The 13,942-nt window shown below is 34.0% G+C and overlaps 1 protein-coding gene across 9 annotated transcripts in view; it reads left to right on the top strand.

Moving 5' to 3' along the window:
• LOC133840817 (anion exchange protein 3) overlaps positions 1–13,942 on the top strand; it is a 36,866-nt gene that overhangs the window by 10,536 nt on the left and 12,388 nt on the right. For 8 of the 9 annotated variants that reach the window (XM_062272902.1, XM_062272903.1, XM_062272900.1 and 5 more), the window contains exon 2: positions 35–317. In XM_062272902.1, coding sequence (XP_062128886.1) covers positions 240–317 — 78 coding nt within the window. In that variant the 5' untranslated portion in view covers positions 35–239. Of the gene's footprint in view, positions 1–34; positions 318–6,396; positions 6,651–13,942 lie in introns of those variants that run through there. The other variant, XM_062272906.1, reaches the window with a different exon arrangement.

Raw genomic sequence — 13,942 nt, 5'->3', positions numbered from 1 at the left:
TGTCTCTTTCTCTCTCTCTCTCTCTTTCTTTTAGTTGAACATCGTTTGATCGCATCGAATGCCGAGATTCTTGAAGCTCTCGCAGTGGCCACCGCGATTCAACTATAGTTCAATGCAAGTTCGCAGGTTTTGCCGCCTTCAGATCATCAAATAGACAATTCGCCCCCCATTAAAACGATCCTCTCAAGGATCGCTCGTGATCAATTTATACAGTAAAAACTTAAGGAGACGCCGACAAGATGAGTTTCAGTTCGGCCAGCGGCAGAGAGAACAATGTTCGCAAATTGTCTTTCCTCGGCTTCAATACAAAGAAAAAGGTGAGTGACAACCACATGAAAAGCGAGTTTTTAATTAAATTATAAATTCAATTTACGTCAATGCACTGAACTGTGTACAGAAATTGGAGTAGCTTCAATTTTTCAATTTTAGAACTTAATTTATACAGTAGAAAACAATTTTGTTGTGCTGTTGCAATGCAATGTTTGTTTACGAAACTTAATCCATCAATTAATAACAATGAAGAACTTAAGGAATTAAAAAATAATATGTGTACAATGAATTTAAGTAAGAAAAATTAGAATTAACTTTCTATATTTGAAAATCATATTTTGTTGAGTATTTAAGACGAACGTAGATAAAAGACAAGAGGGAAACTCAGTGTTCGAGATGTTTAATCCATCAATTAATAACAATGAAGAACTTAAGGGTTTAAAAAAAAGACTTTAAAATAGAACATACATTGAAAGGTTTTAAATAAAATAGCTTTTTATATTTGTGAATTATATTTTAGTGAGCAATTTAAGTAAACGTTGAGAGAGAAGACAAAATAGAACCTTAATGTTATAGATGTTCAGTTAATTGATTGTGTAATTGAAATGCTTTATTTCTTCAAGAAATTAATTGAAAAAAGTGTTTCTTACATATAATTAAGACAAAGTTGTTGTAATTGTTGCTTAGCATGAGAAGAAACAATTCATTTCATATAAGTGAATATTTTATGTGATATTAGAGACAAGCCAAGAAAGAAATTCTGTGTTTATGTTCTTGTGATTGAATAATTAATACTGTCTTGGCAAAATTCAAAGAATTTGATTTTAGTAAACATTTTAAAAGAGTTAATTACTTAACTACAATAGATGCGATCAGATATAAAAAAAAGGTATTGAAGTAATGTTTTTAAATAGCAAAAAGGGTCTTAGCTGGTTTTTTTTTTGACCATCTGGTATGTTTAGAACTCTGTGGTATATTTTAAATGTATATTGTGTATACATTTAAAATTATAAATTAGCAATTTTGCGGTATATTAATTTAAAATGGGTATTTTGTTACTTTTCATAAATTATATTTTAGTACAAAAGTGAATACACTAAATTTATTAAAGAAATTTAATTTAAAATTTTATAGTTGCAATAGTTTTTGCTTGCCAATTGAATAGTTAACAGTATTAATATTGTTTAAAATACTATTCTATTACTTACAAATATAAAACTTCAAAAGGTACTCTCCTCAGAAACTTCTTTTGTTTTTACATTGTTAAATTTATTACTTAAAAAAGTTTAAACTTTAAAGTGAAATAGTTTAAGCTTGAAACTGAGAAACATACTTTGATTTTTACAACTAATAATGCCAAAGTCGAATGCAACTACCCGTTTTGTAAGCTATACTTACTACAGGGTATTTAAGTGCTTATTAAAGACTTGTAATTAACTTCCTTGAATTTTGCATATGAAAATTTACAACTTAAAAAAGTTGAGCCTTGAAAAAGAACAACTTTAAACTTGAAACTCGAACTCAACTACCCTTGTCGTAAGCTATTATTATTAGAGGGTATTTCGATGCTTATTAAAGACTTTTAATTGACCTATTTGAATTTTACATTTTCAAATTTTGGGAAAAAAAAGTTGTGCCTTTAAGGAGAAACAACTTTAAACTTGAATCTCAAAAATTCTTGAATTATTCACAATAAACTAAAGGAAAGTCGAATGCAACTACCCTTTCCGTAAGCATTCGTACTGCAGGGTATTGAGGTGCTCATTAAAGACTTGTAATTAACTTCCTTGAATTTTACAATTTCAAATTTATTGATTAAAAAAGTTGAAGCTTTAAGGAGAACAATTTTAAAGTTGAAACTTAAAAATGCTTTAATTGTACACAATTAACTAGAGGAAAGTCGAATACAACTACCCGTTGTATTCTTACTGCAGGGTATAAAGGTGCTTATTAAAGATTTGTAATTAAACTCTTTGATTTATACATTTTCAAGTTTATTAGTTAAAAAATTTGAAGTTGAAAGATAAACTTTGAAACTCAACAAAAATACTTTTTATTCTTTACAACTAATTATAGCAAAGTCGAATGCATCAATCCTATTCGTAAGTTATTCTTACTGCAGGGTATTGACGTGCTTATTAAACATTTTTATAATTAGCCAGATTGCACATAGAATTGGCAATGAATGCGAGATTTCCATTCAAATCGCTTGACATCCATTTGTCATGTGTTGTCATCGACAATGCGAATGTGCTTCCTAATGCTCAATCCATTCGCTAATAAACTGTCTAGATAGATCTCTCTCGCTATTTATTTAACTAATCTGTGGAACTACTTACTTAAGTCTCGGTAATTTTCCACAAAAATTCAATTGATTCGATCGTCGATCGTTTGGCAAAAAATGCGTTGACTTTCGCGTTTTGTTCATATGCATTTTTATTATTATTAATTCGTTTTGGTGTTTTTATTTGTTATTGTTGTTGCTGCCAGCGTTTCGCGTAATGTCAAGTAATTGTTATTGATTTTTGTTGTTGTTTTTATCGCCACACATTTCCGCAGTTGTTGTTGTTGCTGCCCAATGCCCGGCAGGCAGTCAGTGACACAATTTAAAAACCAGTTTGGGTTTGAGTTTCAGTTTTGATTTCAAATTCGATTTCAATTTCAGTTTCGCTTTCGCGTGCCAATGGCCAATAGACAACTAGGAGCGTTTTTTTGGAGGGGGGATGCAAGGCCTGCGGGGGAGGGGCAAATACGAGTAATCAAGCTCATTCATTCATACAAATGTGTTACAGTTAAGCAGCAAGCGAGCATATTACGTATACGCCGCTTGGCAGCAGGCAGCATCAACAACGAGGGCGGCTTTAAGGCCAAAGCGTAATGAAAAAAGGCTTATGCCAAAGCAGAAAAAAAAAAACAAAAATAAAACAACAAAAGCGTTGTGTGAATACAAAACGAGAGCAAAACAAAAAAAAACGCAACACAAAAACTAAACACAAAACGCACTTTTAATTGTGCGTCTAAATAGAGAACAGTGAGCAGTGAAGAGTGAAAGAGAGAGAAAGAGAGAGAATGAGAGGGATAGAGAGAGAGGGAGAGAGAGAGAGAGGGAGGGATAGAGAAAGAGAACAGTTAACGGGGCACACAGGAAGCTCGTTAGACATTCAAAGTGGGCGGACAGCTGGACAGACAAGCGAGCAGCCAAAACAGACAGAGACGGGTAGAAAGAGAGATAGAAAGAGACACACACACACACAGACACACAGTCAAGAGTCGAGTGTCGACAGTCAACAAAACAGGAAATCAATATTCGTGGTCAAGGTTGCAACTGCAACTGCAACTAATACAACTACAAATACAACTACAAATGCGAATGCGAGTGAGACTATAAAAACCAAAAACAAAAACAATAACAAAGTGTTTGGCATTGGCATTGGCCTGTAAGTGCTCGTAATCAAATCGTTGACACCTGAGTTGAAACTCGTCCCCCTCTAATCCCCCCTCCTACTCGTTGACTATTAACTTAATTGACTAGGTGGAGAGAAGGCAGCAGCTGTCGCAAAGTGAAAGGAAGCGCGCCCCAAAAAGTAGACTATGATTTAGGCGCGCAACATTTCAATTACTTGTTAGTTTGCCCCGCGGGTGCTTTCTCTGCCTCTTCCTCTCTTTCTTCCCCTCTTTCTTCCCTCTTTATCATTCACTGCTTGTGTGTGTCTGTGTGAATGTGCCAACGATGAGTACTCAGACTACCTGTTATCACTCGTAATTGTCGGCGACAGCCTAAGCACGCACATGCGCCTCCTAATGAGGCACATTGGTTATAAAGCCATTCACAATTCAATTACAACATTACGGCAGCATATATGTATGAAGGAAGGAAATAATATTATGAATATGAGTAGCATTATATTTGAACTAAATTCTTAATTTAACTACGAAAAACTTTACTAACAAAATGAAGTTAATAGAAAATACATGCAAATTATTTGTTTTTAATTCAATTAAAACCAACTAATAAAAATATACTACTAATTTCTCTAAAAATATAATATTTTATATAATGTGTACTACTAATTTCTCTACAAATATAATATTATCTTATTTTTCATAACTAGTATCTTTGTTTGTTAGTTTATTTTCGGTACTTGGAGCATGTTTACTACTCTATTAAACTTTATGCTTCAACTACACAAAGTAAACTAACAATCATAAATACAAAATTTATAGAATTTATTGAAAATTCATTCTTCTACATGAAAACCAAATAAAATCGTAATTGCTCTAAAAATATAAAGAGATCTGAGTTATTTCATTAAACTCCGTACTTTAATTTCTCAAAAAGTAAACTAACAAACTAAATTTAATAAAAAATGTAAGAAATATAATATAAATTCATTCTTTCACAACAAACCAATTAAAATAATTACAAATTAATTGCTTCACAAGCCTCATATAAAATTCATTTAAATGTTTTAGGTTTATTCCGTAGAAAACTTTCGTTTCTTGCAATTAAATTATATTAAATCATGCATAGCATATTGTATAAAATTGTTTTGAAGAGCGAAACAATTTTAAATTAAACAAATATTCTTATTTTATTTAAAACCAAAAATTCATTCTTGCATTTGTCGACTTTAAAGTTGTGAAAATGTATTTAAAAAAATTTATAATTTATTTATTTTAATATATTTTTTTTTAATTTATTTTTTATTCTTTATAGATAAAATATATAAAAATTATTTTAAAAATTAAATTGCAAAAAATTGTTTTTGGAGATTCAAAGATTTGTTATTTGTTTAAAAATTCATATTATATTATATTTTTTTTTGTGAGTTATAATTTTAGTATTTCAGTGTTTTATTATTTTATATTTTTGATTATTTCAATTTTTAATTTTTTTGTTTTATTATTTTAGTATTTAATTATGTTATCTTTATTTTAATTTAATAATTGTATTATTTTATAATTAAATTTAATTACTTTCTTATTTAATGCCAAAACTTAAATTTCTTTCATATGTGTTTTTAAAATATGTTATGTAACTCTATAAAATTGTTACTGAAGATTGCAATTTAAAATTCTTTTCTCGTGCTAAAAAGGCACTTCACAATATTTTCCAATTCTTAAAATAAATGTATTAATAGCAACTCCCTTGCCCAACATAACATAACAAATTTGCTTTAGCTTCATTTATTGGCATCATCTGAAATTCCTGCTAAATTCTAAGAATGCAAATTTCCAAGAAATAAGTCTATTCAAATAATTTCCTTACTTGTCTGCTTCGATTATTAAATGGGGGAGTATTATTTAGTTGGCAGCGTGCATTGAAGGTTTGCTAATTTGTGTGGCAACATTTTTAAAGTGAGCTTTTTGACAAAAAAGCTTTGCATAGACACATGCTCCCCTTCTCTTACTCCCGCACTCAACACTCAACAACTCAGGCCAATGTGTTGACCTTGACCGTGTGCAAGGCTCGCTTTCGCTCTCACTCTCACCCGCTCTCTCACTCGGTCTCTCACTCTCTCACTCTCACCCGCTCTTTCACTATTCCCCATTCTCCTCTCTATCGCTGAGCTTCTATTCTTTTGTGTGTGAATATGCAGCAGTGCGTAAAGTGCAGTTGCTGCCGAAAAGAGCTTTTTGTTGAGGGTGAGCAAGAGAGAGAGAGAGAGGTGAAGAGAGCTTTTGTCGGTTCGCACGTAAAAAGTGCAGTTGATTTACGTCAGCAGTTGTAAAAGCCTCGGTCAACGTTTAGCTCGCCGTGGCCGTGGCCGACCAGCTGAACAGCTGTTGGCGCTGCAGCAGCGACGCCGGCAGCGCAGTCGCCAGCTGTGCTACTAGTCAAAGCGAAGTAGAAGAAGAAGAAGAACAGTTATACGCGCCTTCATCGTGCGCCTGCGCATCCCAAACAGTAGAAGAAGCAGCAGTAAAAGCAGCAGTAAAAGCAGCTGAAACATTGTCAGCCACATTTGCTGGGAAACCTTCCCAGACGCCACAACAAATTTTGGCTTGAGAGCGCGCACGTTTTTTTCCGTGTTTCACGCGCTTTTGCATTTGCCTTGGTGTGTGTGCATGTTCGTGCGTGTTCGTGCGTGTGTGTGCGTGTCTTTAGCGTGCTGCTGCTGCTCTTGTGCAATACTCCGTGAACTGTTAAGCAGCTCGTGGGTCAAAGTGCAACAGGCAGCAACAAAAGCAACTGTTACGAAAGTCCCCCAACAACAACAACAACAACTACAAACTACAAAAACTTAAACAATAACTGTTACTAAACTAATAAATGCAATAACAACGACAGCTGCAGCTGCGAAAACCAAAAAAGTGAAAGTTGTGTCAAGAACGAAAACTTGAGCTGAAAAAAAAATATTATACTCGATGCGTTCAAGGTAAAAACTCACAGCACTCACAGTGTTTGATCCATAAAACTTGCAATACTTTTACTTTTCACATTTCGCATTTCGAAATTTACGCGCAAACACCTGCAAAAGTTTTCAAGAGCGCACAACCTTGAAAAAAATATATTATAAAAAAAATAACATACATATGCATTGGCCCACGCACACACAGATACACACGCAGAAATTTTTGATAATATTATAGGCAGCACAACAAGTGAGCAGCTTGGCCACTTGCCCAGGTTTCACACGTATACACACACACTCACACATTTGCACACTTGCGTTTAAATGTTGCATACTTTTTCGGGCACAAACTCTCAGAATGTAATGTGATAAAATGGCGCACAAGGGTGGCGAAACGGGGCGCGGCCATGGGCCAGCCTCTTTGCGGCTCATCTTTATGCGGTTTTCTGTGTTCTGCCTGTGTGTGTGAATTAGGCTTGGAATGCGAATATTCAAACACACAGACAGAGGGAGAAGCCAAGTGAAAAGCAATCTCAATTTCAGTATCATTTGCTCATATCGCATACTTTGCATGCCACCTACTTACACAGCCCTTTACACAGCCCTTTACACAGCCCTTTACACATCCCTTTACACACCCAATCACACACACACTCACACACATATGTGTATTGAGGCGGCAGATAATACATTGACCTTGAAGTATGCAACACTTTTGTGACTCTCAGAAGCTGAGGCTGAGGCAGCGCAGCGTCAGCACAATTACGATATGTTTTAACGCCTTTAAGAGCACAATGAACGTTTTAACCTTTTGCACGTGGCAGCTCTCGCTCTGCCCCTCCACGCCACTCCCCTCGCCCTTTCTTCCATTGTGTCTCACGCCCTTGCTGTCCTTCAGCTTGGTCGAGCATTTCCGCTGCGGAATTCCCATTAAATTAACACACACAACGGCACACACACAACTCCTCACAACACTGTGACAGCGACAGACAACTAAAGGAACGACAGGCAGACAAATAGACAGACGGACGGACAGACGGTGAAGCACTGAATACACAGGCTCGACTCGAGCATCGTTAATTTGTGCAAACAAATACTCAAAATGCGTTCGCCGACAAAGGACCTCCAAAAAGCAGCCCCCAAAAGAATCGTCGTCGCAAATTATGCGCAACGTTCGAATGTTCGGGCATATTTCATCCGTTTTCTTTGCTTCTCTCCCCATCTCTTCCCTTCCCTTCCCATCGAAAAGTGAAGCATAAAAAAGTGTATCTGGCTCAAAGTCAAAAGTGAAATGTAAAGTTGAACGATATTGGTTCATGTGCTGGAAATTTTTTTCACTGCCCTTTGACACAACAACAACTGAAATGGGTATATAGAAGTGCTTAAGCAAATTATTGGTTAGATTGCGAGACTGTAAAGTTTTTAATGCGTTTCTCTTTTATGACAGTCGCAAATTTCGTATTCATGTTGCTGCCGAGGGAAATAAAAATTGACAACATTATAAGAGAGAGTAAGAAGTTTAGGCATATGGAAAACTTGTTTGTTTTTATTATTTTTGAATTATTTATGATATTGTTTTACAACATTTTAAAAAATTGTATTGAACTTTAACAATCTTTGCTCTAGGCAAAAGCATTATTTGTATTTTTCAAAAAGTAATTGACATTTTTTCTATGACAGTTAATATTTTAGAGCTCATATTATAAAATTGCAAATATTTTGTGCTAACGTTTGGTGTTTTCATTATTTGGTAATCATTCTTAATGTCTATAGAAAAACTGTAGAGAAAATATAACAATCTAATTAATTTACATATACTTGGCAGTTGAAAATTCACTATTCATGTTACTGTAGGAAACATTTTCCTACATACTTAAATGTTTAATGACAACTTAAAAAAAATAAAATAATAATTTTTACTCTGTCCGAAACTACTTTTACATATTTTTAATGACAGTCCAAGCTCTGATTTTCATGAGAGGAAATAAAATTTAAAATAACATATCTTTATTATTTTTTAATTGTTGTTAATATTTATAAACCTATAATTTTTTATTACTACATGTTTAAATGTTGTAGAGTGAATATTACAATCTTTATATTGTTCTCAAATTAATTTGCATATTTTTATGACAGCTCAAAATGTTATATTTACGTTGCTGTAGGGAAATAAGATTGAAAACATAATGAGCAAAACTTTGAGCGTATGCCAAGCTGGGTTTATTTCACTTTAATTATACTTAATATGCCAAAATGTTAATTTTATAAACTTTCTTACAACATAATACGAATTTAGTGCTCGAAATTAATTCATAATTACTGCTTAAAATGTATTTGCATTTCATTATATTAAGTATTCAGAATTACTTTATAATTATTTTAGAACAATTTTTTATAGTATTCAGAAGAACTCTTTATTCATTACAAAATCATATTTTATGTTTTGAAGTAGTCATAATTATATCTATAATAAATATTTATAAATATTTAAGTTTTCTATAGTTTTTATAGGGTATATCACTGCAACATCATTGCCATTTCTTAATGGCAGCATCTTATTCGTCAGAACAAACAGTTTTAGGCGGAAAATTCGTGCACAAGTTTTGTGGATGGAGATGATAATGGGGGAGAAGCTCTGAGAAATGTGCGACAAAACGGAGCGGTAACGACCAGTTGGGAAGGGGATGGGAAAAGGGGAGGCTGGGGGTTGGAATCTGGGGAACATGGACACGAACATTCCGTGGAATTTGCCACAAAACTTGAGACGATGGCGTTTTTAATACGAACTAAGAGAGAGAGCGAGAGGTGATGAAAACTTAACTGAACTGAACTGAGCTGCGCTTGACTTGCAAACTTATTGGTTCCAGCTGCTTATATAAACTTGTGGCAACAACAACAATAACAGCAAGAGAACTACTAACAATAACAACAGTCAGTGCAAACACTCAAATCTGTTCAAGTTGTTTGCCACAATTTGATTCAATTTCGCAGACATGCAACATGGCAACAAAAAGTTGCTTAGGCCACGACCACATAACTTGCTTATGACTTATAAGTCACGTGCCACGTTCACTGTTCACTGTTCACTCTCTTGCTCTCCCCCCTGCCTCCTCCCTCCTCCACAACTCTGATTTATCTTTACTTGTCCCCGCGATTCTCTTCTCCCCAGCATTCAATGTTGTCAGACCGCATCAGAAACATTCAACAACCAACTGCCACATACATGACTAACTTTTTAAGCAGCCAAGTAGCTAAATGCGGGTGTGAGTGTGAGTGAGTGTATGAGTGTGTGTTCGAGTGCTTACACAATTCTGTACACACCTGAGTAGAGGGAACAGCAAGAATATTAAATTCAATTTGTGAGTTCAATAACATTTCTGGGAATCAACGAAGATTTGCGCAAGCGTTGCGCATTCACGCTAAACTTCAAGATGCCAAAACTATTTTTAGCTAAATAGCTAAATTAGATTATGAGCGAAGCGAACATGCGAGCAGGTTTGGTCGATATTTCAAATAATAATTGGAGGACTAATATGAGTTACTTCAATTACATTTTCAACAGACTTAACAGTGATATTACGTATACGACATGGGCCTAAATTGAAATGTGTCGACTGGAAATGCTTTTTTAAAATCAATTTCAGTTATATTTCATGTCATAATTAAAATAGAACTAAATAATTATATAAAGTACACATCTTGTTAACAATTCTTATAACATAGATACAATCTAGCAGTCATATTACGTATACGAATTGACTCAATGCAAAAGCTTTTACATTGAAAAGTATTAGCATCATATGGAATGAAAAAAGAATAAATTGAAAGCAATAATTATATGAAACGTACAAGTTGTTATTAATTCCTTCAAGATGTAAAGAATATATAGCACTTATATTACGTATACGACTTGAATCAATGCGAAATGCTTCACATCAGTTTTGTACAAAAATATTATTTTTGAGTGAGATTTCCGTATTTAAAACATTTTGAATTAGTTGCAAAAACCATATCAAGTATACGACTTGTTAACAGTACTTTTAAGTGCCAGCAGCCATATTAAATATACGACTTGAGGTACTAAAAAATGTGCATTTCAAAATTTTTTTAAAAATATTCAATGAAATTATTAAAATGAAAGCAATTACGAGATGAAACCTATGATTTCATATCAAATCTTACAAATAAGACAGCACTGACATTACGTATACGACTTGAATTATTGCAAAATGTTCCCTTCAAAGGAATTTCAATTTGGAAGGTGAAATAATTGAGATGAGAGCAATAGTTAAATGAAATATACTAGAACAAAAAATATTCAGCACTGATATTACGTATACGAGTTGAACCAGGGCGAAATATTCAATTTAAAAAAGTAATGTTAGGTGTAATGAATCAAATGAAAGCAATAATTATAATAATTCAAAATTCTTTATTCGTGTTACGTATACGACATGTGACATACATTATTTTACAAGATCTAAGTTGTATTTAAAAAACAAATTTTTAAACCAAGCAGTTGAGAAATATTAAAAAAAATATTTAAAAACATCTAAAATTAAGGAAATAATTGTATGAATCATGTGACTTGTTATCAATACTTAAATCAGCAGTGATATTACGTATACGACTTGCGTTGCTGCTTTCGCTGCCTGGCATTCAATTTGTCTACGCCAAACATTTTGGCATTATTTTTAAAAGACATTTCAAATATTTGCGACTCTTAGATAATCTGTGAAAACATGTTTATGAAATTTGAACAAATACTTTTGCACGCAAGAAGCGGCAAAGAAAAAAACATTGTTTGATAAACTGTCACAGTTTGTTTTTGAGCTTAACGCGTAAATCGCATAAATATCATTTTGTGAGGAAAATGCTTTGTTTTGCTCACTTCCCACTTAAGTGATTTGCGTCGTCGTCGTCGGTTGCATTTTTGGCGCTGTCGCCCGCTGGCAATGTCTATAAGATCATCGGCATTTTCATATTAATTTAGCAAAACGCAAAGCAAACAGCAACAAACGAAAATTGACAGCTCAGACAGTTGTGGGCGGTGAGGTGCAGGTGAGAGAGCAGGTGTGTCCGCGGGGGTGTAGGGGTAGGATTGAAGGCACACCATCGATTATTGTGATAAGCAACGTTGACATCGCTTGCATTGCGTTCGGCGCGTTGTCTGTGCTATCAGCAATGTTACTCGACTGAGTTGAGTAGTAGTTGCTTTTGTGGGTGGTTTTTATACCCGTTAACCGAGGAGTAGAAGAGTATTATCGATATGGTCATTTGCTTTATTTTAGTATTTTTGCGGTATATTAATTTGGTGAATTATAAGAAAAGCACTGCAAGGGTCTTTGCTATTTTGACTGACAAGCTGGTATATTTTGAATGAATATCAATATACCAAACAAAGCTTTTGGTATATTTTAGTATATTTGTGGTATATTAATTTTGTATATTATGAGCAGTACTATATGAATATACCAAATATAGCCGTCGGCACATAGTATTATTTGGTATATTTATTTGGTATATTTTTGGACTAATACCATAGCATTGAGATTTTATTCATTGATATATTTTGTACCTTATGGTATATTTTAATCGATATACCAAATAAAGTTTTTTTGGTACATTCTAGTATTTTTGGAACATTAATTTAGTATATTTATGGAATAATACCGCACTGTTTAGCTTTTAATGAATGATATATTTTGTACCTTATGGTATATTTTAATCGATATACCAAATACAGTTTTTTGGTACATTTTAGTATTTTTGCAGTCTATTAATTTAGTATATTTTTACTCTATGTAGTACTTTATTAATATAGTACTTTATTAGTACACCAACTATGGCTTTCGATATATTTCAGTATTTTTGGTATATTAATTCATTATATTTTTGGAGTATCTGAGTACTTCTTCGATATCTTATAAGAATAATACCGTACTGTTTTGCTTATATTTACAATAGGTAGCAGGTATCTCATAGTCGAGCACATTCGACTGTAGCTTTCCTACTTGTTGTGGGTGGGTTGTTGGTTGGGTGGTAGTGCACCTGCAAGTGCTTAGCTGGTAATGATGGCCTTGGCTAATGGCTGTATGACAAAATACTTTTAGTGGGCACGGTAGTCGGACTGCTATCTGCTAATCAGAAAATGGCAACAACATCAACATCATTATAATTTTCATATGCCACACACACATACACATACACACACATTGAGGCGCACAACGAGTCGATTTCCCGCTTTTCCCTCTTTTGCTCGCTTATCGATTAATTAACGTAACATGCCGCGTTACGCTTTGACTTATCACAAACACACACGCGGAAAGAGAGAACGTCAAAGAGAAAGAGAGAGAGAGAGGAAGAGGAAGAGAGAGCGACTCGTCTGACAGATGGATAGAGACAGGACAGTTTAACGTTGGCCCGCGGACACATTTGATATTCCCACGTGCAGGCTCTCAGCGTTATTAAATTGCTATTTATAAACTCGGAACCAAACTCTGTTTACATACACACACATACACATCTATCTATCTATTTATCTAGCGTTTTTTTCAATGTTTTCTATTGTGTTTTCCTTTGTTTTGCTCGCTTATCTATTCGCTTTTTATCAAGCAACGCAATTGTCAAGGATATCGTATATAGTATAAAGCTCCGCGATATCATAAAGTTATTAAAGAAATTTAGCATAAAATGCCAAACAAAGTATGCGAGTGGGAGGAGAAGGAGGCGTGGCAGACAGGTATTATTATTATTGTGCACTACACAATAGAAAGGCGATGGAGGGAGGGAGGAAGTGAGGGAGACACGGAAGCAGGAGCAGGTATAAAGTTAATTTGAGTCTCATTTTCATTTTCATTTTCATTTATGTGTGTGCTTAGTATAAGATGGATTTCATGTTCAAGGTGGGAAAACCTTGAGCAAACAGTTATAAGGTGGCATTAAAGCCAAACAAACAAAACACACAGTTAGCTAATGTGCCACATTATTATAATACATGTCAGCTTAATGCGTTGACGAATGAATTTCCTTGTGTACTTTCTTGAAGAGAGCTTTAAGTATGCGGAAAATGTGCGGCGATTAAATATGTGAAGTTTTTTTGGTGCTCTTTTTTAAACGTTGTTTAACACGGCTTCTCTTATACAAAAATAATGTTTGTGGAGCTACGAGAACTTCATTAAGTTCATCAGAGTTTTGCTTGGAAGCAACTTCTAAGTCGAGCGTATTACAAGGGTGCGTGTTTACACCATAAAGATGACTCGAAGAATGTTTTTATTTGTATTCAAAAAGAAAAATATGAAATTTTTCATATGAAG

This window comes from Drosophila sulfurigaster, chromosome 3 (genome assembly GCF_023558435.1).
Source record: "Drosophila sulfurigaster albostrigata strain 15112-1811.04 chromosome 3, ASM2355843v2, whole genome shotgun sequence".
NCBI lineage: Eukaryota > Metazoa > Arthropoda > Insecta > Diptera > Drosophilidae > Drosophila > Drosophila sulfurigaster.
The sequence above is the reverse complement of the archived record's forward strand: the minus strand, read 5'-3'. Positions and strand labels throughout refer to the sequence as shown.